Raw genomic sequence first — 24309 nt, 5'->3', positions numbered from 1 at the left:
CAACTAGTGTGGACTTCACCGGAAAACAGGAAATAAACAGAAGTATGAATTAACACAACTTTTAAGCCTTTCTGTCACATGTACTGCAGTCAGATTTACTTTGTTCCCTCGGAAGGAATCACTGCACATGGGTAGGCACTTCTAATGACATTTTGAACGTGTTTAGAGGCTCAAAACAAGTTTTAAACTTGCCCTGTTTTAAGCCTGTTGGGTGCTAACTCTAGCAGGAGGATAACATGGTGTAGACAGCAACGATTGTTTTCATTTTTTCTTGCTACTGACAGCACTCCAAATTTCCAAACAACAGAGCAATGTGATGAAATCGACCGGAATTGTCCTTTAATGTTAAAAAACCTCAAAGTGAAATTTTCATGCCATGGGACCTAAGTAAGGCAGCATTTTTACTCTATAACTGTATGTAAAAGAGATGCCAAAGAAGACAAGATAGGAGGATAGCCATTTTCAGCTAAATTTCTTTTATCCTAACAGAGGACATCCAGCCAGGATTTCCCAGTACATGACTAAACCTCCTAACAGCTGAACTAGACTTCACACAAAGCTGAGCCTTTCTAAATTTCATTTTTCCCTCTTTCTCTCTTTCAACATCCTAAGTCATTACGTGTGAAGTCACCAGTGTAGCTAACTGACATCTACTTCATGTTCTCACAAAGGCGTGACGGTTAGTCCTGATGAAGCACCCATTTCTGATGACTGTGCACCTCCAAAACTGGCTCACTAAGTCATTTCTCAGAAGTCTTCCTTTGTTGTGTGACATGTCAGTGTTGTTCCAGTAACTCGGCCCAAACTGCACCATTTCTGATGAGATCTTACTCTGCTGTTGTGGTTCTTCTCGGACAGTTTGGGCTGCATTTGCTGCACATGACAAGAGCTGGCCTGTCCAGTGGGGGGCAGTGTATATTTACCCCCCTCTGAGACAGCAACAACAACCACGAAGAGCACATTTAGAGGACGAGGTTTACCCACAGCTTTTAAAAAGAGTACATGGAGGTGTGTGTGCACTTGGTGTCTGCTGTGTTTTTGTTTTCTGTTGAGGTTTTGCTCTTGGTTTCATTATTTGCTTGGCTCCTGTGGTTTGGAGTTGTGTTCATTTTGGCTGCACTCGAGCATGGTGTGTGTGTGTGTGTGTGTGTGTGTGTGTGTGTGTGTGTGTGTGTGTGTGTGTGTGTGTGTGTGTGTGTGTGTGTGTGTGTGTGTGTGTGTGTGTGTGTGTGTGTGTGTGTGTGTGTGTGTGTGTGTGTGTGTGTGTGTGTGTGTGTGTGTGTGTGTGTGTGTGTGTGTGTGTGTGTGTGTGTGTGTGTGTGTGGTGGGGGGCATGTACATTTGTGGTCTACAATGTCAGGTTGAGTTGGAATAATGCAAGGTGCTAATTTATGCTGTGCATCATAGATTCAAATTTGGTGGCTTTTTTTCTTTCTGTCGGTCTGTTCTTGTCAAAGCTTATTGAGCACATTTGTGTAAAACACGATTATAATAAACAACCACTAAAAGTTTCCCCTCACTAAGACGCTGCTTTGCAGATAAAGGTGCTGCTGTTTTGTTATCAAGCTAAATAGTTTCACCTCTGTTGATATTCATCCTGTAACAATTGGGTTCTTTTTACACGTTAAATGTAATATTTCTGCCTCTCATCTCAGTTCAGAGAGCCCAAGGTTACTTCTTTAAAAGTATTTCTTGTCCAACCAACATCAACCCCCAACCCAAATATATTCAACAACAATATTTAAAAAAAAAAAGACTAACAAAATGAACTGGAGAATATTTGTAATTTTTGCTTGATAATGGACCTAATTGATTAAAGTTGTTCTGTTCATCAACTAATCGATTAATTGACTAATTGTTTCAGATCTACTCTTATCTTCAAAACCCATTTACGTCATACGGGGATGAGTCTCAGTTTAGCTCACAGATAATAACATCTAATCACGTTCTAATGCTCTGCAATTACTAAATGGACATTTTCTTCAAAATGTTACAGCTAAGAACATCTGATTACAGTGCGACATGTTGCTTACATGATGCTGCTTTCACTGTATTTTCACTCAGTCTAATGTTGGTATGATCAAAGTGATCCAAGATATTGTATCGTGCCACAGCGCCTGCTAACCGCTGAGCAACCCTTTAGATTTCTGCGGTTTAGTTCAAGCTTTAGTCAAGCTGAAGACAATATCTTTATTAATGAAATGTGAGCTTCACTGACACTCAGCACTAGTAGAAAATAGTGTTTTGAATTCAACCTCTTTAAATACTTTGTGTCTTTTAACAGGGCAAAAACCAGCGACTGCTAACCACCTTGACCTGCAGCCATGCAACTACAGCTCTGGCAGAAAAGCCAACATCGGCAGGGACCTCAAGATTTTTCCCAACCTCGGTGTCCTTCTTCCTTGACTCCAGACCACTCTTCCTCACCTCCACCTCCAACAGCCAGCTCTCCTGTCTGTCGCTTTCTGTTGTCCTTGCCCTGAAACATTACTCGGCCACCGCACATCTCCCTCTTCTTCCTCCATTAGCAGCATGTCACTCCTCCTCCACCTCACAGCTTTTCCATGTCACCTAAAGCTCTCTAAACCGTTTACAGCAGACACTTCGACATTCTTTGAAGACCGCACATTAGAAAAGCCGAACACACCAGCGCTTTCTCCCCTGGTCACACCTCAACCACAGCCTGCGCTGCTTCTGGAGTCAGAATTCTTTTTTTGTTGCTTTAATATTATTATTTGCAGCTTTGTCATTATATTATGCTCTTTTGCATTTATGAAATGAAGACTGATACTAGGGGCTATGCATTGCCAAATTGTAATGCTGTTCATATGTGTATTTTTAGAAAACCTTTTTTCAGAGGCAAAAATAAATGTTCTATTTTTTATAAGAGATTACTTGAAGTTTTTCACAGTAATGGGGGTCAGTTAAATGAAAAGCACTGCCTCCCCCACATGAGAATTTCAGTGGCATGTAATGTATCCATGATGTACATAGTGTTCTTTTTAAAAAGATGTGTGTAAAGACATATTTTTGCTTGTAAAAAAAGAAAAAAAGATAAACGACAATGTTACAGATTTGAATACAGTAGAAACATAATTTGATGACTTGTTCTCCTTTTGAAATGAAAATGTCTTAAGTTTCTCTTTCTCCTAGATTGTAATCTACAAATAAAACTGGTATTATCTAGTTTACGTAACAACCTGTCAGTCCACAAATGATTGTTGATTTGTCGGAAGCATCACCTTGCACTTTTATATACAAAGATGTAACTTTAAGCAATAGTTTTGAGAAACGTGGGTGAGAAGATTGATAATAAGTCTGTTAAATATACGGTTACGTGATGGACTTTTTCTTGGGTAAGAGCAGTTACTTCCACTGGTTTCCTGGCAACTGCTTAGAGCTAAGAAACAACCATTAAAAAAAACAGCAACTTGTTTGGCCCCATTGAAAAACAATGGATCCATTTAATTTCTATGTTTGGCCGTTTCCAGTCTTCATGTTAACCGGGTGCCTAGTCTAGCAATGCAAACATTAACACTGAGGTCCATGAATATTTATTATTGTAGAACAGAAAAGCAAGGTTAAATTAAGTAAATTAACAAATTGTTTTGATTTATGAATTTTTTTTGGCCAAGGTATCTCATAATTAAAGTGGAATTAACTTGTCATTTACTATAACTTACCTCTCTGCCAGAATAGAGAAGTGTATTTCACTAAATGTCAAACTATTCCTCTAAAAATACCTCAAAAATTACCTGTTTGTTTCTAAGCAAATATTTGTAATATTTTAAAGCAGTTTCTTTCAGAGCCAAACCTTTATTTTATGAGTTCCACTTAAAATTGCAGAAAATTCCTTTCCCACAAGCAGTGCTGCACAGAAACCACCCAAAATAATGATGCAGACCAACCACAAACTTGGCAGAACAGAACAAAATATTAATCAGAGTGCTGCCTTGTTACCACTCTGAAGTTATTGTAACATGTTTGTAGAAAGGAATCAAATTACAGGAGAGGCGGGACTGCCAGGAATACAGAATGGCACCTGGCCAACTACTTTCTGTTAGGCGGGCAGGGGCAGTGTCCGGTATGAGTAACATAATCAAAGTCTTAATCATTAGATAAATTCACACTGGATTCTCATCGCAATGCTTTATTGGAAAAAAAACAACAAACATTTAAATGCTGCAATACAAGGAAATATTATTCTAGATGTGCACGTTTGGGTCAATTCTTGTACATGACGTAATGTTTGTACATTTAAAGATTATTATCAAAATAAAGGAGTGGGACTAAAACTAAGCTTTAGATCCAGACCAAATAAACTCAATATAATACATATATAAGACTTTGCTGCAGTTCCCAGAAGTTAATTATGAGCTGAAATAGCAAAAACTAAATGTGTGTGTATCAGAACAGCGCTGGAGGGATACCGCTGCCAAAAAGAAGACTCCAGGAAGTTGGGATCTTCCATTTGTTGGGCGTTTGGCTCTGAAACGTGAATCAGGCAAAACCATAATTAGAAAGTAATAGTCGTAAATCACACATTATAGTATATAGTGAGTTCTTCGACTGAATACTTTTCTTAAATGAGTTTAAAGTCTCTGAAAGTTTTTTTGTTAATGTACTGAAAAGTATAACAAGCTCTGTAACCTAACTGTGTATTTACGGCTGTCTGCTCAAGTTTGTACACTTACAGGATTTTCCAGCAGATGAAGCCAGTTGTTGAGGTGGTTGACAAGCGTGAAGGCGTCTGGGATGTTGTCGCCCTCTGAACAGAAGAGCAGCAGCACAGCCAGAGGGAGATCCTCTGCACAGCTGAACACAACATCCAGCACACATGGTCAAACACAATGCAACACCCCTGATCGAAACCTATTACAGGGTGGCTTCAGCATAATGAATTTAAATAAAATATTGTAATAGAGAAAGTGTGTTTTGACATTATCCAGTAGCAGTATGTTAGAATTGTACAGAAGGGCAACTTTTTCATAATTATGACTGAGCATCTTGTTAATATGAGAAAGAATGTAGACATGGTCAACAGTTGTCACATGGCAACACTTCACATGCTGCTTGCTACACACACACACACACAGCTGGTGAACAATTATGACTGCATTTAATGAGTAAATTATATCAGGATGCAACATAACCGGCTCAATATTCAGTTTGTTGCTGTATTTGGTTAATTATACAGAACCATGACTCCTGACTCATAAACTTCTGAGAACCTCTAAAATTCGCCTCGATTTTAACTTTAAAAATTAATAAAAAGGCACACAAATAATCCATCTAAAATGTATCTTTGTGTTCTTTCAGATAAATCATGATTTGAGGTCTGTATGAAGTAACAGCCCTCAAATCAGGAAACAGGCAGATGCAGCTCTCCTGGTACCTGTCTGTGTAAAGTCCTTTGGTTATGCCTCCTCCGGGGATGTAGAGGCGTGGCTCTGTGTTGGCGTCTGTCAATCCTGGGAAGGCCGACACTCGCTCCATCTCCTTCCAGCCAAGCTCCTTCAAAGCATCCGCACTCACCTTCAGCAGGGACGGAGTGACCAGGTACCTCAAAGGAGTGCTAACATGGACACACATATGTTAGCAGAGATCATTGTAAACAGCTAAGGCAAAGAAATGCAGCAATGATGTGAAGTCCGTGGTTGAAAGTACCCTTGCAGCTGTTGGTCGTCCCTCTGGTAGGCGTGGCTGCTGGACAGAACTACAGTCCTGGAGAACCCGCTGGCTTTGATCCAAGACACAAGCAACTGACGGAACTTTTTGGATTTTGTCTGCAATTAAAACAAAGGTTAGAGCCACAAATACACTAACTCCATTCTAAGTCCATGGAAACACAAACTACATCATCATCATACCTACATAAATATGTAGTTCATGCTCTCTTAAAACATATCTCAGCTTAAAAAAAACTAGATTATACAATTGAAAACGTAGGCCTCAAACCAAAAAAAACACTCACTTAGGTCATTAAAGATGAAGAATAACCTCAAGCCGATGTGCAACAGACTGTGGATTTACCTGAATAATTGGCGCCCTGATTTGAAGAACTGCCATCTTCAGTTCCGCTGCTGTGTAAACTGTTGATGGGAAAAGGTTAACAGATTAATTGTGGGTTAGTTTTTTGAATGTATCGGGTTTCTTTTAAGTTCACAGCAGTGACAAATTACACTCCTGACACTTTATCTCTCAATTTATTCACAGTGTGCCGACACCCACCGAGACCCTGTTTTGGTCTACTCGGTAAAGAAGCACCATTCCAGTCTTCATTTTAGTCTCTGACAACCAATGACTTTGGGAGAATGTAGAGTAACACAATAAGACAAGTGGACCAGAAGACAATGACAGGAGGCATGGCCTGTTTGTCAAACAGTACAACACATTTAACACTAATAACTTTCAGTACAGATTAGTGTTTTTGGCTACACATGCAGATTAGCAAACTATACTTTAACAGACCAATTAAAGTTAGTATTAGTAATATTTGCAGAATTGAATGAATAATAAAGTACCTCAAACAGGCCCTCAGTGCTGGTTTAATAGAGAACATACTTCACAGATGAAATTTGCACATTTACGTAGATGGTACCTTCTGCAGGGGTGTGCAGCTCCCCAGCATCTTCTTTGCAGGTGGCGTAAGGGTTGTTTCCGGTCATGGGAATGAGACAGTCTGTGTGTATGTAGCCAACTCTGCTCATGTTGAGAGTGGACACAATGAGGTCCACAGCCAGCTGGCCCACATTACCAACAGCCACTGCTGGCTGGTGGGGAGAATAAAAGTATCAATTGTTTTCATTCTTTTTCGTGCTACATTTCATGGTTTAGTAACGAATTGCAGCCCTGTATAAAAAGGTAAATGGTGATAATATAATTGTAAATGCATGAGTAATAATAATCTAATGATATAACATTTGACAGTATAACAGTCACAAGTGTCTCAAAGCTCGTACTTTAACTTTTACTATGCAGGAGTATTCCAACAGTGTGGTATTGGTACTTTTAGCTTGCTAACCATTGATTCAGGGCTATAAATGTAAATAAAACTGACATGACTTGGACTTGACTCTGATCCCATTAAATAACAAAAACTGTACCATATTTTGAAGAATCTGTATTTTATAATAATCGGGTGGGGGGGTTTCCGCTTTCTTTAATGTAATTATCACAATGTGCCCCATCCCATCCAATAAAAGTGAGTATAGCAAACTGGCACTGACAAAACTTCGCCGGATATTTGTCCGGTAAGACCTTACGTCTGAAATAAAACTACAAGGCGTTAGCACGGACTCTTTAATGACGCACATTGTACATGGCAGCCATGAAATCAACTATAGCTATATGTTTGCCTCTGTCCAAGTGAAACCACAAACTCCAGATGTGTCACTCACCATGACGAGGGTGAAATCTTTGAAGGAGGGCGGTGAGTTTTGCGAAGAGATAAACATGGTGCCGTTTCACTACCAGACACACAGAGCCAAACAGGTACTGAGGAAGAGATTTAAATCGAATTATACTATATTCTCCAGAAAGTTTTCACTTCTATTTTCATGCCTGCTTGTGAGGACCTTCTGGCTCGGCGTCGGGCGTCGATTGTTGATGATTGGGCGACCTTAGGGCCTACTGTGAATGCCTGAGTAAAATGTATCTGTGAAGGTTAATTTTTGAAAAAATATACTCAGTAAAGGTCTGTAACGGATGTCACAATCTGTGTTTATCGGTCTATGTATCTCCTTTAGGATAAATATGAGTTTGTATTACCATCAGGCATATTAACGGTCAAACTGCAGCGTCACAAAGATTTCTTGCGCAGTAGAGATCGGCAACTCCCTTCCTTAAACATCATTACTGTACTGTATTCAGAATATATATATATATATATATATATAGCTTATTGTACCTATGTGTTTGTAGTATTTTATTTCTTCAATGCATCAAGATAGTTATATTCTTTCACGTTTGTTACACTAAATTAGGGGTCAATCAGAGCTAGCCTTTACAAATTACTTAAGGTCAGGTGTATCATCTTCCTTTCACCTTGTGTTTATTTTGAATTAATTTTATTCATGGTGTAAGTAAGTAAGTAAACTTTATTTATATAGCACCTTTCACAGACAAGAAGGGTCACAAAGTGCTTTACAGTGAAAACAAATAAAACAGCAACACATAAAATACTAAGCCATATTGGTAGTTAAAAGCTTGTCTAAAAAGATGTGTCTTGAGGTGTTTTTTAAAAGTTTCCACAGAATCCAAAGCTCTCACGGCTAAAAGGAGAGAGTTCCAGAGCCTTGGAGCCACCACAGAAAAAGCTCCATCTCCTCTGGTTTTAAAACGTGTTCCGGAGACAGTTAAAAGGTCTTGGTCTGAAGAGCTCAGAGAGCGACCAGAATAGTGTGTGCGTGTAATAGATCCTGGATGTAAGCGGGAGCTTGACCATGCAAGGCCCTATAAGTAGTGATTCAAATTTTAAAATGCACTCTAAAACCTAATGGTAGCCAATGAAGAGCCGGAGTAATGTGTGATCTCCTGCTGGTCATAGACAAAAGTCTTGCTGCTACATTCTGTACAACTTGGTGTGTGCCAATATCTGTCAGTTTAACTACTTTTGTAAGATCTAAAAGAATATGAACATTTGCAAGCATATTGTGCTTTATTTTACATCTGGTAGGGGTCATGAAGGTCAAGTGTGAAAGTTGCAAAATTTTAGGAAGCTCTATTATCTTTCTTTTTTTTGTTTGTTGGTGCAGCATGTACATTGACTTTGTATTTTATTGTCACAGTCCTTCAGTATAACTAAGTTATTATACTACACTAAAGTACACTTAACGTTAAAATCCTCATCTAATCATGTCATTTCTAACATGTATTGTTGTTTACAGACAAGTGATATTTAACATGCCAATTGATACATTTTGGTAATCTTAATATAACAAATCATCATGTTTATCAAAGTAGTTGTGGCAGATTATTAGACAGAACAACCAAACAGCTAATCTATGTACTTCATTTTGCAATAGGAAACCACTTTTTACTACAGACAGTTGAGGTACTATCAGTACAGTCATTTTGGTTGGACTTCATTGGGAATAGTTTGGCCTTTCAGTGCAGCGACAGCATTTTCTACCATCCTCTGCACCATTCTTCTTGTTGTAGTGTACGTGTTGGTGCCAACGTGGGGGGTGATCAGCACATTAGGAAGGCCAAGGAGAGGATGATCCCTGCACGACATGAAGAAGAGGAGTTGTAAGGAACCAGCAGGGAGTTGGTTGACTGTTGGTAAATGTTAAACTCTGCTTTCTTTCGCTATCACTAGCTACTTGTTACAGCTGGATGGCTGATGAGAGTGAAGTTGCATTCAGAAAAGCAAAACAACCAGCTAAAAGACGCTAAATACGTCTTATATATTTGATCTGCCTAGTGCAGCTTTGAAGACAATTGACACAATCATTTTTAGTTAGAAATTATTTAGTAGAAATATAAAAAGAAACATTCTTGACCCCAAAATGACAACAATTGTGTCTTATTTTATATTTATGAATGAAACTGACTTTGATCTGTATGAAACTTGTTTGCCAGCAGCCTACACACTGTGTTCATCTGTGATCTATTGATGTGAGAAGGTAAACATTTGTACAGTTAAGCGAGACTATGTAACTTTTTCTGGGAATTGACTCAGTAATGTCAAGAACTCGCATCCATTTTTGATCTAAAGTAAGACTGTAGTAGCAAAACTCCTTAGTGTACCGAACTGAGCAAGAGTGTGTTCTATTGCTCATGGGTACAAAAAATAATTCAAAGAGGAAGAATGTTCTTCTTTCAAAGGTTACACAGTCTCCTTTTAATGAACTGTGATTGGATAGTGTGGGCGAGACCTTGGTAGAGGTTCAGGGTGAGTCACGTCTAATGCCGCCGCACGAATTGTTCCAGACTGCAGAGCTTTGACTAAAGCATCCTGGTCCACAACCAGACCTGAGGAATGAAGGGTCCAAAAATACAATAAACATTCAGAACATTCAGTTTCAGAATAACGTCACAGTAGTTTAGTAAAGATTAGTAAAGTCTAGGAAACTATTTTATCCTCACCTCTGCTGATGTTGACCAGTGTTGCTGTGGGTTTCATGAGGGACAGCTCTCTGTGGCTTATCAGGCCTGTGGTTTCAGGAGTCAGGTTGACCGCCAGCACGACGAAGTCCGACGCATTCAGCAGGTCATCCATGTTGTCATGGTAACTCGCACCCACTGCCTGCTCATCTTCAACACTCCTAAACGGCACATAGAAAAGATGAAGCTGACCATTACCACTGTCTCATTTATTCATTGCTTTATAAAATCTGGTGATACTGGTGAGTACAGACGTTGGCAAAGCTTTTTTGGTCCATTATTAGATCTTGACATATTATATCATCCAAAAAAAATTTGGCTGTACAACAGGTATAGTTCCAGGAAGCATGCCTGTATTTGATGTGAAATTTCTAAATACATCAAAAGAACTATTTTCTCATAAAACTTTTACCTCCTGCTCCTGTTGTGATACAGGATCTTCATGTCAAATCCTTTTCCTCTTTGAGCAATTTTGGAGCCAATGTGTCCCATTCCAATAATTCCCAGAGTCGACCCTGTGACTTCAACTCCCATCTTGCATTGTTTATGTGTGGTGTTGGGGTTAACAGCTATTTGGTGACCTACAGAAAATCAGGACATTCCCTTAAAAAAGGTAGTTTTTTATTACCAATGCCCTGTTGAGGAACATATTGTCTCTTGTTTGGCCTTCAACAACAACAAAATGTATGGGCACATCATTTTTTGGTTTTTGTTAGACTTGCTCTCAAAGGCGTATTAGTGGAAAAAGCTGAAAGTCTTAGTTTTGTAATTTTAAGGATTCAGTTAAACTTTGACCTCGGGAGTCTTAGGATACATGGTTTCCTTCAGATTGTACAGCCCTTTTAAGAAAATGTATGATTTTGGTCTTGACTTACCTTCAACGATATTGCGTGCCGATGCCAGAAGCAGACCCATTGCAATATCAGCAGTGGCATCGCTCACCACACCAGGTGTGTTGGTCACCTTGACTCCCAGACTGGTGATGTACGACACATCCAGGTGGTCGATGCCCACTCCTCCGTTGGCGACCACCTTCAGTGAGGGAAGTGAACTGAGCAGCGCAGGTTTGGTTGCCGGAAGGGCGTTCCACACAAACATGGCCTGGATTTTAGGACCGTGCAGCAGAGGGTTTTGAAGGAAGTCTTTGAGGCAGATGATTTGGAAGTGTTGTTTCATTATGTCAGTAACCTCTTCAATGTAACCTTGTCCGCCCACCTCTGAGATCAGAGCCCATGGCTTGTTGTCTTCCATTACCTGATGGGATAAAACACAAGTCAAAGAGGGGACAGAGGTGGAGTATATGGTGTCTGAAAACACCCCGGCCCATCCATAACCTACAGAAACATGTTGGCTTGTTCATTTCTTTTAACTTTTATTATTGTATTTTATACCTGTCCTATTCTATTATAGCCCTTTTATTTTATATTCCCTTTAATGAATGCATTTAATTGTTTTAATTGCTGTTTGATGTTTTTATTTAAAGCACTTTAAATTGCCTTTTTGCTGAAATGTGCTATATAAATAAAGTTGCCTTGCCTCTATAGTCAAATCCATTCTCAGTAATTAATAAACATCTCTTTTTTGTTAATATTAAACAGCTATTTGGCATGTAAATCGTTTCTGTATTTATGGTTTATTCATATTATTGTTTAATATGTTAATGTATGCTCCAAGGTATTTTCATGTAAGTCTTACTTACTTGCCAAAAAATCCTTTTCTGATTCGGATTCTGAACTGTTGTCAACGACAACCAGTGACACATTCAAAAGTCACGATTAATGAGAAGCAGTAGGACCTTAAAAACTCGCAAAAAGTGGGAATGGACCAGACGGTACTCACAAGTGATCCTAGTTTGATTAGAGTTTCCCTCTGCTCTTGAACCAGGAAGAACTACAAAGGTATGTGGAGGATTTCAAAATAAGAGCCCTTTTCAACACCACTACCTACCATTGCGCCTATCCTTCTCCTTTCATTACTGTCCTACAATACAATGAAATTATAACAATACTACTACTAACAACAACAACAACAACAACAACAATAATAATAATTATAACAAGATAGTGTTTAAAGATTAACCCAGGCCATAGTACCCTATTAAAACTTTTTGTAAAATGGTGACACCAGCTACGTTGCAGAAAGACACATAAACAGAGACTGTTGCCCCTGCTGGGTCAGGAGGTTCAGCAACACCATCCTGTTTAATTTCTCACCTGACTGGAAAGGTTGAGAGCTGTGGACTTTGACCCAGACTTTATCTTAGACATCTGTATTAAATTTGAAGTCAAAATTTGAGCCCAATCTGAGATAACACCTATGACATCATTATGACATTTGTATGTTATTTTTCAGACTTTTTGATAGCTCCCAGTACTCCTTGCAGGGTCATGATTGGTGGAGTGTCCCTTTAAGTTGAATTTGGTTACACTTAACTAATTCAAGTTGCACTTCAAGTCTGTGTTTCAATGAAATATTAGTGTAATTTTATTTTAACTCACCATTACCCCTGGAACGTAATTGAGCCTGAAATCTGACCTGCACAAAACACTCCTTCATCTCTCCCTCCTCTCCTATAACTCTGTAATGTTAAACACTTAATTTATTGCACCACGATTATATGAATATAAGAGCATTGCACCATGCATATTCTTGCCCCAACCAAAGTTTGTATTCTGCATATCTCCCCAAATAGTTGTGAACTGTATATTGCAAACCTTTTTGTGTAGCAGTTGGCGTACGGATCTGTGCATGTTTGTCACATTTAGGATCTGGGAGGTTTGTGCTGGACCCCACAGTTTCCTCGCACACCGGACACGGCAGACACTTAGCATTCGGGCTGGCAAATTCATGAAATTGTCAATATAGAGTTTAGTTATGTTAAAAATAAAAACAAAAAACATAAGCACAGCATTAATGCTTACATGTAAATATAGATTAATGAGAATGAGAAAAATTAAAGAGGCAATCAATCAAATAATCCTCAAGAGATTTAACATAAAACAGAGGGAAGTAAAACGTTACAACTGTAAAAGCCGCATGCAGTAAAAGTCCATAGGTCAAATTGCTATAAATAAATTATTAACTTGTGGCTCATCTAAAAAAACAAAAAAACCTGAGTGTGTGTTAAAAAAGAAAATGCATTAAATGATCCAAAAATATTTGATGCACATAGTGGTGGAATGGCATCAAATTTGAATTTCATCCAATGTTAGCTGAGTTCTTACCTGCAGCTGGAGTTCGAGGAGTTTTTCTCCACCTTGCTGTTTCCTGACTCTCAGTTATGAGGAGTGCAAACGGAGGGGGTGAAAGAAGACATTTAGCTGGTCTTTGATCATTTTCAACCTCCCATTTGCTTTAGATGAATAGATAAAACTTGATAAGCTGATCTGAAAGCAGCACAGAGGAGAAGACTTCATTTGGCTCAGTGGCCAAGCGGGCAAGAGCTTCAGGGTGGTGATTGCACAAGACTGAGCACAGCAACCAGTGGTCTGAAACTTGAGAATAAGATCATTGATGGGCAAGTTCAGCAACTGTAGCAACAAATAACAATTGGAAGAGCAGAATATAAAAAAAGAGTAAATGTGGTTCAGTTACATGCATGAAAATTGACAGTTAACTAACTAAATGTATGACCACCATGTGCAAAAAGAATGGATTCTAGCATCAACACAATGTGGAAAAGATATAAGATTTTGTCAGATTTGTACACTATGAAAGTGTGGACTAACATGAATTATGAACATCTATTAATCACATGCAAATTATAACAATAAGATGATTTTGTGAGTATGAGAAATCAGAATAACATTCAGATGAGTAAAACGTGTGTAAATTCACGTAGATAAATTCCAAAGCGAAACAAACAACCACGTGTGGGGATAGTACCCAGTTCTATTAATGTACTAACAATTTCACCATGAAATAGCCATCTAAATAAATGCTTTTTAAACTTTTTGCAAGAAGAGTGCCTTAGATCTTTCTGAACTTTGTGTTCCTTCCAAAGAGCACCTTCGTAATTTGTTTGAACTTCTGATCCCTTCAGACTTTTTTCTTCTAAAGTCACATAGTGTCATTGAAAAGTCACAAAAATAAAAAAGTAAAAAAAAATAAAATAAAAAATCCACAGTGCAGCAAACATTTGCTCAATCACAAGAAAGGAATCAACTTAATGTTCAATAGTGTTTTTATTTGTGTATGTATGCATCAATCACCAAGGCAAATTCCACATAAGGTAACTACTGTGGCAATTAACTCCTTTCTGATGCTGATTTATTTATTCAGCTCTTTTAAAACTCAACAGAAGAAAGACATACACTACCGGTCAAAAGTTTGGGGTCACTTAGAAATTTCCATTGCACTCCATTATAGACAGAATACCAGCTGAGATCAGTTGCATTGCTTTTTTTAACCAGGGCACCAGTTTTCAGATTACATTATGTGTTTACATAATTGCAAAAGGGTTCTCAAATGTTTTTCTAGTTATTTTTTTTTAAATGACATCAGATTAGTAAACAAAATGTGCCTTTGGAACGTTGAAAGAATGGTTGTGGATAATGGTCAATGCAGATATTGCATTAAAGATCTGCCACCCACTCAGATCAGCTGCTATTCTGTCTATAATGGAGGGGAATGGAAATTTGTAAGTGACCCCAAACTTTTGACCTGTAGTGTACTTGTGCTGAAGAAACTAGCTATCTGTAACTTAAAGTAAACAGTTAGATGGCAAAATCAAGTATATGGGGTTGGTGTGCAGGCTGCTGCTGGATGAAACTTGTGGTCACTAGGATTTCAATACTTACAAAACTTAAATTAGTGTCACCAATTTAAGAAAGGCCCTTTCACTGAAACCTGCATCATGATGCAAATGCAAATTGAACATTTAACCACTAGGTGGCAGTAATATTTAACCTGTGGTGACATCTTCACGTGTGTTTGAATGGGCCATTAAAGAAAAAAAAATATGCGAAGGTTGTGGCCTTTGTCTGGACATGAGAATGAGTTCATGTAATGTTTCATCAGAAGGGTTTTTACAGGCCTGCAGAGAATATAGCAAGAAGTTACAAAGTTAAAAAATAAACAACAACAGCTTCTTTTTACGGCTCTTTGTTATCTCTGATGTAATCTTGTGATCCATCAAATGTATCCTGGGGCAGTCTCTATCCTCTATGTTGGGAAACAGACTGTGTCAATAGGCCTTTCTCACAGCAGACATTTTGACATGTCATAGTAAGAAAAGCCCCAGGTGTTTCTAATAACTAACTAAAATCATTGCAACTAAATGGAATGCAGTCATTGTTAATTATTTACAACTGTGTTGTTCTACTTTGACAAGTCAAAATGCCTTCTGTGAAAAGGCCTATAAGTCCCACAGAAGTGAAGATCATTTTATATAGCAAAGGAAGAAACTATAACCTTATAACACATTTAGCCGTTTGATTTAAAATAGCTTATTTTAACTTTTCATTTGTTGTTCTGTAAATGCATCTACACTGCATTGTGACATTTGGAACACATTAACAGTGATTTACTATGTGTGTGTGAGTGTGTGTGTAATGACCACGTGTGCAAGCAGCTTAAATGTTTTCACTGTTAAGTAATCTCCCCACCTGAAAGAATCTGCTCCTCTTTCCTCCCTTTTCCTCCCTGTATTATCATCCCTCTCTCTTTTAACTTCTCCTCTACACCTGTGTGTGTCGCTTCTCTTCACCACTCCCAGCTCCTCCTTCTAGCTTACTTGTCCACCCCTCTGTCATCTGGGCATTCCCCCAAACTTTCACCTACACTCTTCACATTTTTTAATCCACCTTTCTTGTTCTTGCCTCCATCTTCTTTTTTTTTCTTCTTTTTTTTTGATTTTTACCATCCCCTCCCATTCTCTCTTGTGCCTTTGTTTATGTCTCTCCTTCATGCACCTGAGACTGCTTCCTTTGTTTGTTTATCTATACTGTCCAGGAGTCATTAAGGCTTTCATTAAGCTAGTTTAGATCTCCAGACAAGCTCTGGTTCGATTTGACAGCAGGTGGCCTTTTAACAAAGGGCTGACTCACATGTTAGACACAGCAATTATATCCCTGGTTCATGACATAGCATTTTGGATATTGTTGACCGTACTCTTCTCTGAATAAATAAGCAGACATGGAAGTGTGATCCATATCACATCAGGAGGTCAAAGGGCAAGTTTTAGTTATTTTAAGTACAATGCATCAGATTTTATTAAAGCATACCACCCCTCCTAATGAACACTTCATGGCTCAGTATGACAGAAGATGTTGCGTGGCGTGTCATGGTCTGATGTTGGTTGACAGTAGATAGAGGACTTGATACCTGTGGCATTATCGCTGTCACGGAACAGCACAACTTACTGTGGTGAGTGTACAGCCTCATCCTGACTCAGCTTATCCACTCCACGGAACTCTTTGATGTCAAGGTGTATTTGCTTTTCATTTTGCCTTTTCTGAGCAGATACAAATAAAACTCCAAAACAATGCACATGACTTTGTAGGATTTATAAATGGTGTTAGTGCTGTGATGTCATATCATATCTGCTTTCTTTTATTCACTGGCAGAAATAAATTGCAGTGAAACGAGGCATGTATCTATTTATAACTCTTTTCTACTGTCACTTTCAGCGATAAACTAATAAAATGACCTGGAAAGAGTCAGAAATGATGCAGGTTATCAGCTAATTAAATGTCTCACTAAATTGAACCAGAAACCAGAATTCTTTTTTGGTGGCTTGTTTGGGGTGCTTGCATTTATCATTATGGATATGTAAATGAAGTTACATTTTGTTTACTTTGTGGGGGCCTCTTTGGTTGCTGCAATCCTGCACTCTATTTTGTCGTTTTAACTGTATTCAATAGTTGGCACTTCTCCAAGATCCTTTACTTAAGTAAAAGTAACAATACAAGAGTGTGAAAATAGTAAACAAATATTATCAGCTAAGCAAATATTGTATTTGTCGTGTATTTGCCACAGTTGTGCTAGTCTGGCTCAACAGATGTAGGCCTACATTGCATCTGTACAAATGCATGCCTTCTGTGACTCAGGCTTCACCCAAAGGGTTTTGTTTCTCCTGGGATGTTACGGGACAAGTTTAGAGGGATCCTCCTCCTGCATGTGCTGTTGACTTGCAGGAGTGCAACATAATGTTCACACTGGTGTCTTCTTAGCATGTCCTGGTTGAGAATAAATTCCCCCGTTGGGTATAATCCAGTCAGCTTGAGCATTAGTCTGCTATTCATGACGCACAGGTCGACTCAGTTGAGCCGTTCTTGTTCTCTAACTGCTGTCAGATCACCTGCTCCTCCTCTCTGATGTCCAGTGACACATGCTTTGTCTTTTGATACAGGGGGCACCTTCAGTATACACTAAATACATGTAAAACTTTTATTGCAGAACATAATAGCACATAATGTTCAGTAATTTTGCAGAATCTGAGTAAGAAACGTGAGAACTGCAACAGAAGCAGTCGCAAAAGTCACGATGCTGCAGTCTTCATCTTTTGTTATGGAGAACTTTTGAAAGTGTAACTTTTAAGAGACCTTTGCTCAATAAGATCACAGTCCTCAGCCAGGGGATGACTGCCAGAGAGCTTAGCTAACCTCAAGACTTCGGCCATGCTCCTCAGCGGGTTCAGAGCAACACAAGGTTTGCTCTGTGTGGTTAGATAACAGATCAGCGAGAAGAGGTGTTTGGTCCTCTACTGTGCAGCTCAGTGACTTCTTCATCCAGCAACAGCTACTTAGCCTCGCCTTATAGCCGCCGTTACATAATAATGGAGTCTGTGCAAAGCCATGGCCCGGCTGAGTTAGAAGGTGGATCTCCAGTTCAAAGCCTCTTGGCGTTCATTCTGTGGCAGACTGGTGTGTATGTGTGTGTGCGTGTGTGTGTGTGTGTATGGATGAGTGCAGAGTTGGGGATTGCTCTCCAGTCAGATCAATGCTATGCAAACCTATTAGTCAGACGTTGCTGTGCTAGCTCCACAGTAATCAGGGACTCTCTCACAGGGTCCAACTTACTGATGAGCTCTCACTTTTGTTGAGAGTGAGTAACAGTGTTGAATGTTAAAGTCAACGACATGAGAATTACAGCATTATAATGTGAAACAATGCTACCATGGCACTGAACTACTCACCTGAAACTGCATTGGTACGTGCGTCAGAGTCACTCATGAAGTTCAGTCATTAAAAATGGGATTGATTGACCCATCATAAGTTTTTGCTTTTGTTTCCTTGTATATTTGCTTTGTTGTTTGAAATCTGCAAGTTCCCTAGTTTTACAAAAACAAGACAAAAACGAGATTTTTGTAATACTGATCATGATCATAGATTTTATGGCTCTCCTTGTACAGCATTGTTGTTGAAAACTGGATGTTACTGTCTTCTGTCAGGGTTTGAAATGTATGTTTGCTCACTCATCATTTGTTCCTGTTTGCTTGTTTTCTACTTTGTGTTGTAACTCTGCTGTCATTTCAAACCCTGCCACACCCATCAGTAGATTCACTTCACCTGCTCATCCTCCCCGCTCACCTGTTCCCAGTACATTTACCAATCACTTCCACTCATCCCTGCCACATTGTCTCTGTGCGTTATGCCTCAACTTTCCAGCATATAGTATATTGTTCAACCATTTTTTTTACCCGGTTTGTAAATTTAGGGTTTTGCCTTAGCCTGACCCCTTTGCATTGTTAGCTGCCTGAATTTTTGTATCATTGTTAAGGAAAGACTCTTTGCTTCTAGCTTTGCCCCGTGTGTTGTGTTCCTGGGTTATTTTGCCTCTGAATTGTGACAGTTTTCTCTCAATCATGTTTTTAGAGATGTCCATGTTTGGGGGTTGCTGACTATTAATCAAAACATACACGGTTTGAATATGACCGGGACCTAAGTTGCATTTCTTCTCCCGTTTCTTCTTATCCCTCTGCTGTCAATACAAAAGGCATAAAATGACCCCCTGAAAAAAAACTTGCTTAGATGCTTTTTGTACCTGCACACAACTGGGGTTGGATTTGCACATGCACCATTTATTCTATAATTAGAGTTTTTTTCACATTGTACAGTGTACATGTAATATTCCATATTTTCCAACAGGACATGCTGACCTGAATTTAATGTTGCATGTCTCTCCATTGTTGTATGCATTCATGCATACATCTCAGTTCCCTAAACCTCTGGGTATGGCAATGTCAGGGTTTATATAAGGTCATTTACCATTAACATTTCAAGGTACATTGGTCCTGCCCTGCTGAGTGATATGACTTCTGTATACATTTCTTTTATAGCCAACGTTGTTAACCGTTCATTGCAAAACTGCAAAGAAGTGCAACATTACATTTGTATCTCACATAATCTGTGATGATGCCTGCATGCACCTGTCCTTGATGGTTTTTAGACATGACTTCTCTGTAATGATTAGTTTTTGAATGCAGCAAATCATTCTGTCTGTTAGAAAGGTCAGGTGTTTGCTGACTCAACAAGCAGGAGGGTTTCTCAGTTTCTTTTTTAAGTCCATTAAGAATATGGGCTGAAGAAGCCTGGTGGCTTTGACTTCCACTAATCATTTCCGGCAAAGCATGGCTCCCAATATGCCTGCAAGGGAACATAAACCATAAACTCTGTCATCATTGTCCGTCCAACAGAACATATCAACTAGAGGTAATATCAGTGAATGCAAAGAAAGTAAAAATGAAAAAATGAAGTCTACAACTATTTATCTTTATCATTTGAATTCTTGCAAAGCACGAGGTTGCAAATACTCCTCATTAGGGAAAAACAGCAAGGTGGAAAAAAATACACATGATACATGCAAAACTATGGTTAGAGAATGCATTTGCATTAAATAACATTTGCATTAAACTTCATTATTAATATATATTCTAATAAATAGATAAGATAGGAAAAGGTAATGAATTGGTCCTCAGGGTACAAAAAAGACTGAAACAAAAAACGGAGCACAGGAAACATAAATGAGGAGATGTAGGCCCATACCATTAATCACAACTAGAAATAAAACTATTAATATAAATACAGGAGAGTATACAGTATTTACAGAAACAAATAGAAATATAAACGCAACAACGTATTGTTTGCGCAGTAATGTCAAGTAATGCCATAAGATGGTTCGGTATTAGCCTACAGTTTTTTTCATATTAGATATTTAGCACATATAAAGCACGCAAACATAATAATAATAATAATAATAAAAATACATACGGACAACTTTCTAAATACACAAGGACATCTTACATGTTCAAGAAGGCATAAAAGATGAAAATACATAGAACTTGGCTTTAAAAATGCATTTAACAAAATAGACAACATGATCCACTGTCACTCTTTAATAACACATGACTCCTAACTTTCACACTTGTGTTCAAATAAGAACTCTATATGTATAATAAAATAATAACAAAATGTTTTACATCTATGATCATGACCATGTTTTAATTAATGCATTTAAGTAGAAAAAAACTTCTGTGTTGCCAGGACAACGCGGCTTCCCATTGGCCGCTGCAGCAACCGCGTGACTAGCAGGCTTGACGTCAGAGCGGAGACTGTGCAGCGGAACAAGCCTGGTGTCGGGTTTTGGACTGAGAGCAGCCGGGAAACTCCAGCTCCTGAGTGGCTCCCGCAACCTGTTGCAGCCTTTGTGTCTGAAACTTTTTACCGCGAGGTAATGGACTATTAGAGAAACTTTTAACAGGGCCTCCAACAGCAACTGAAAAGCGAGGTAAGTTGCCGCTAATGTTGGGTCCGTCCCTCCCTCGTAGTTTGTCCGCTTCCTGTTACTTCTTTTTTTTTTGCAACTCCAGTGAGATGAGTTTACAGGTTGAAGCTGCAACTCTAAACCAGCACTCTTATTCTTCTGTATAACATAACAGAAGGAGTATTTACACGTTATCCTCCACAATGTTGCAGTGCAGTGTCATTGCAAGGAGCTATCTGACGATTAAGCTTTATCTAGATTTCTAATCGGATGAGGCTGCCTCTTCTGTCCTAAATTAACCCTCAGTAGAACCGGTAAAGGTTGTGCTTGATGTCTTCATACACTCTCTCCATATTTAATTGTAGACTGAGTGAGGAGGTGAAGTGAAAAAGGAGTCCTTCCGCCACACAAAGCAGAGTGAGGCAGGGTATCTTGTTTCAGCCAATACACATCAGTCAGTCAGTGGATTTAAAAAAAAAAGAAGAAAAAAAAAAGAGAGAGAGAATTATTGGACTGGTGGTGCTTAATCTTGACAAGTTACTTAAAACGTTTGTTTTGCTGTAAATGAATGCCTTTTGGTAGAGATCCTCTTGTTATATGTACAGTGACAGTGTTGTAGCAGTGAGAGGTGTTTCACTTTAATGAGCTGACATTTGCAGAGCTTCAGGGCATTACATGGCGTAACATTTAGGAAAGAAGTACTTTGAAGGAAGGTAACAGTCAAAGAAGCCAGGGCATCAGATCAACGCTGAAACATATTTGACAGTGACTTTGATAATCTATAAAGTAATTGATCAAGCTAAAATGTCAAACATTTGCAGCTTCCAGCCTCTGAAATGTAAGAATTTGTAGCTTTAATTATTTATTTTTTTATTTATTCTTTACAATGAACCCTATATAAGACTATATCACGAAACAAGTCCATTGGAATTGACCCTAGGTCCAAGGTGGGGTCTTGTACTACAACAGAACATGAGTTAAATGTCAATATTTAATAAGAAGTTTTACATTTCAAACATGTCTTTTAACTAGTGGGATGTAAACAGGGACCTGTAATGGCTAAATTTCCTCATGTTCCTGTGAAGTGTTTACAAAGTGATCAGAGCGGGCGGTGATGTGAAAAGACGCGAGTGGACCCACAAGGAGAACACGAAATGTTACAGACAGTGACAAGAGAAGCTCAAGTTAATTGGATGAAATGCAGATGCAGGGAATGAGAGGAAAGAGGTTCACTCACGCAAAGAAAACAGAAGACTACTACTGACACCGACTCTAGTTTCTGTCTGTGAAGCTCTGTGGCTTCCAAATGTTTGATTTTAGTGAATTTCAACCAAAACTCTCTGTCCAGCTCCTCCTCTCACCTCAGACAGCCTACTCAATATAGCAACAACATTTAAAGACCTGCGGAGGTGCTGCTGACACAAGGGTGGAGTCGAGATAATAGCCCCCTTGGTGTCAAAAGCATCCCTCCAAACATTTCAAGATGCTGACTCTCTCAGACATGTGCTAAATTTGAACAGATGCTATTTTCATCTGCGTGGGTTTGTTTTGGCCACATTGGCTGCAATCCTCTGTAGTTATGCTCGTCTGTGCAGCGGCCGGTGCTCTTTTGAATTGAATTAGACCTTTTTAATTTTTTAGAGAAAGTGGACAGGGAGAGGGATTGGGAGAAAGCAAAGGATGAGTAGAAGATTAAACTGAAGGAAGAAGAGCACGGTTCAAATGCTGAGCTAAAGAAATAGATTTTTGGCCTGTCACACAGATCATTCTTTGATAGAAAGCCACATTTCACACATGCTGGGCAGCAGATATCGCTGGCCGAGAGGGGTGGGAATTGTTTAGTCATTGCACAGATTGACATTTCCATCTCTGTAGCCTTTGTCTTTATAGCATGCTGCTTCAGAGAGAGGAACATTTAGATATTCAGTGCAAAGTAAACAGCACTCTCCTTGTGCAATTAGTAACAATTTGCTGCGAGTGTGTGTGTTTGTCCAATCCCGAGTCTATTTCAGCTCTGCCTGCCTTTTTGCACTTTTTGTTTTTCTTGTTCTTGTTTACTCGCTCATAATGGCTTCTCTGTCATGATTGTGGTTTTCTGCAACGCCTAAACGCACAAAGCTCTCTGGCTGAAAATGGGAGCTCATGTGTGCTGCATTACGATGATGTTGCTGCCTAAGGTCTCTCAAAGACAGGATGGATGGAATTTAGAGAAGTAAAGACATTTTTAAATAATTTGTCAAGCCAAAAAACTGTTGCGATTCACATAATTTACATCCTAAAACTGCCGCAAAATAAACAATTAAATGTCAATTGTATGATATTTGAGTCGGCTGAGACAGCTGTGTCGGAGCATTTACCAATATTCACATTCCACTGATGTCCATTGAAATGACAGAGGGAGTAATGAATTTATTTTGATTTACCACAAATATTAAGAAAGTGTAAGAGGAAGTTGTGGCTAGTAGTGATTTGACTTTCAGCCTCAGTTTTATGTGAAACTGTCTTATGTTTGCATTCATGTGGAGCAAGCAGGCTGCAAGTAATTGTTATTTTCATTAAAACCCAATCTACTGATTTTTTTTTTTCTTCTGATTTTCAAAACCTTTGGTGATGTATTCAAATGTAACATATGACAAAGAAAATCAGCACATTCTCACATCGGAGAAGCTGAAAGCAGAGAAAGTATGGCAATTTTATCAAAATAGTTATTTTGTCTTTTGATTAATCCACAATAATTTCCGCTCTCAACTAGTACAGGTCGGACCAACAGTAGACCAGCCCCCCTGACCTTACACTAAGTAACACAGGAGATAGAGTTGCATTCAGATATTCAAGAAGCCACTAAAGCATGCTACACTGAACAGCCCTCGTCATGACACTTGTAACATGAGCACTGGTGCTCCCAAAGCTATGTCGTGCTGCAGCAGCGTTTGATATTTCAAAATGTGCTGCTGATCAGTCATGTGGGCTCTAACCAGAATATGTTTTGAAAATGATTTGTATAGTGTGTTGAGATGTTGAGGAGAGCTGCAGGGCATCCTTTTTAGATCTCATAAGATTTGAGCCAAAATGGCACATAACCAACCGGCTTGTTGCCTCATGGTTCGTATGTGCCTTGTTTGTGAGAGTAATGGCTAACCCTTATTTCATTTTAATCATTTGCAAGTTTCTACGGAGAGAACATACTGTACAAGCCTTCGGTGCTTACCACTAAAGGCTAGTTTCAGTTGGTTTGAGTGATAATTGCTCTGACAGGACTTTGATGTGCTCAACATAAAGTGTCTTCAGTTGCTCACATGCAGCAGTAAATTACATTTTAAAGCGTGGTATTGAGTTGAGTGTTTGCTGTTGGATCTCAGTAGTGATAGAACATTTGCTACCATGTCAGTTTTTGTCCTCCACCTACGAGTTGACATCTTTATTTAAAAACTTAAGCATGGGAGGGCATTGATCCTACTTTCTGAAAATACTTTCACAATAACATATATATTTTTG

General features: G+C 38.9%; 4 protein-coding genes across 10 annotated transcripts in view; 2 read left to right on the top strand and 2 right to left on the bottom strand.

Annotated features, from left to right (window-relative positions):
- Positions 1 to 3192, top strand: part of ptpn2b (protein tyrosine phosphatase non-receptor type 2b) — a 14240-nt gene extending 11048 nt beyond the window's left edge. The window contains exon 10 of one of the 3 annotated variants that reach the window (XM_032535012.1): positions 2597 to 3192. In XM_032535012.1, the coding sequence (XP_032390903.1) occupies positions 2597 to 2618 (22 nt within the window). In that variant the 3' untranslated portion in view covers positions 2619 to 3192. Of the gene's footprint in view, positions 1 to 858; positions 1157 to 2284 lie in introns of those variants that run through there. The other 2 variants (XM_032535011.1, XM_032535010.1) reach the window with 2 other exon arrangements.
- A 942-nt stretch (positions 3193 to 4134) lies between these two features.
- Positions 4135 to 7653, bottom strand: psmg2 (proteasome (prosome, macropain) assembly chaperone 2). Of its 2 annotated transcripts, none has more exons than XM_032535020.1 (7): positions 7401 to 7653; positions 6602 to 6773; positions 6034 to 6092; positions 5668 to 5786; positions 5396 to 5575; positions 4656 to 4815; positions 4135 to 4488 (listed from the first exon to the last, which is right to left on the bottom strand). In XM_032535020.1, the coding sequence occupies exons 1-6, from the start codon at positions 7455 to 7457 to the stop codon at positions 4677 to 4679; spliced, it is 726 nt and encodes a 241-aa protein (XP_032390911.1). In that variant the 5' UTR covers positions 7458 to 7653; the 3' UTR covers positions 4135 to 4488; positions 4656 to 4676. The 2 variants fall into 2 exon arrangements, with proteins under 2 accessions (XP_032390911.1, XP_032390910.1); XM_032535019.1 differs by having other exon boundaries at positions 4695 to 4815.
- Positions 7654 to 8753: 1100 nt separating this feature from the next.
- Positions 8754 to 13540, bottom strand: zgc:136493 (probable 2-ketogluconate reductase). Of its 4 annotated transcripts, XM_032534998.1 has the most exons (7): positions 13335 to 13540; positions 12825 to 12946; positions 10986 to 11364; positions 10523 to 10691; positions 10093 to 10271; positions 9882 to 9978; positions 8754 to 9227 (listed from the first exon to the last, which is right to left on the bottom strand). In XM_032534998.1, the coding sequence occupies exons 2-7, from the start codon at positions 12939 to 12941 to the stop codon at positions 9071 to 9073; spliced, it is 1098 nt and encodes a 365-aa protein (XP_032390889.1). In that variant the 5' UTR covers positions 12942 to 12946; positions 13335 to 13540; the 3' UTR covers positions 8754 to 9070. The 4 variants fall into 4 exon arrangements, with proteins under 4 accessions (XP_032390889.1, XP_032390892.1, XP_032390891.1 ...); XM_032535001.1 differs by lacking the exon at positions 12825 to 12946 and having other exon boundaries at positions 13335 to 13508; XM_032535000.1 differs by lacking the exons at positions 12825 to 12946; positions 13335 to 13540 and adding an exon at positions 11950 to 12037.
- Positions 13541 to 20618: 7078 nt separating this feature from the next.
- Positions 20619 to 24309, top strand: part of LOC116701405 (neurocalcin-delta B) — a 12341-nt gene continuing 8650 nt past the window's right edge. The window contains exon 1 of the mRNA XM_032535096.1: positions 20619 to 20838. The gene's annotated coding sequence lies outside the window, so the exon portion shown is untranslated. The remainder of the gene's footprint in view (positions 20839 to 24309) is intronic.

Source organism: Etheostoma spectabile, chromosome 14 (assembly GCF_008692095.1).
Source record: "Etheostoma spectabile isolate EspeVRDwgs_2016 chromosome 14, UIUC_Espe_1.0, whole genome shotgun sequence".
NCBI classification, from domain to species: Eukaryota; Metazoa; Chordata; class Actinopteri; order Perciformes; family Percidae; genus Etheostoma; species Etheostoma spectabile.
Note: the sequence above shows the minus strand (reverse complement) of the source record. Positions and strands in the feature narration are given on the sequence as shown.

Coding starts and splice junctions, on each gene's coding strand:
- psmg2 (XM_032535019.1), bottom strand. CDS start 7,457: ATGTTTATCTCTTCGCAAAACTCACCGCCCTCCTTCAAAGATTTCACC. Junction 6,774..7,400: donor AAGATTTCACCCTCGTCATG/GTGAGTGACACA, acceptor TCTCCCCACCAG/CCAGCAGTGGCTGTTGGTAA. Junction 4,816..5,395: donor AAAGGACTTTACACAGACAG/GTACCAGGAGAG, acceptor TGTTGTGTTCAG/CTGTGCAGAGGATCTCCCTC.
- zgc:136493 (XM_032534998.1), bottom strand. CDS start 12,941: ATGCTAAGTGTCTGCCGTGTCCGGTGTGCGAGGAAACTGTGGGGTCCA. Junction 9,979..10,092: donor ACTGGTCAACATCAGCAGAG/GTGAGGATAAAA, acceptor TTCATTCCTCAG/GTCTGGTTGTGGACCAGGAT. Junction 9,228..9,881: donor CACCCTGAACCTCTACCAAG/GTCTCGCCCACA, acceptor CATGTCGTGCAG/GGATCATCCTCTCCTTGGCC.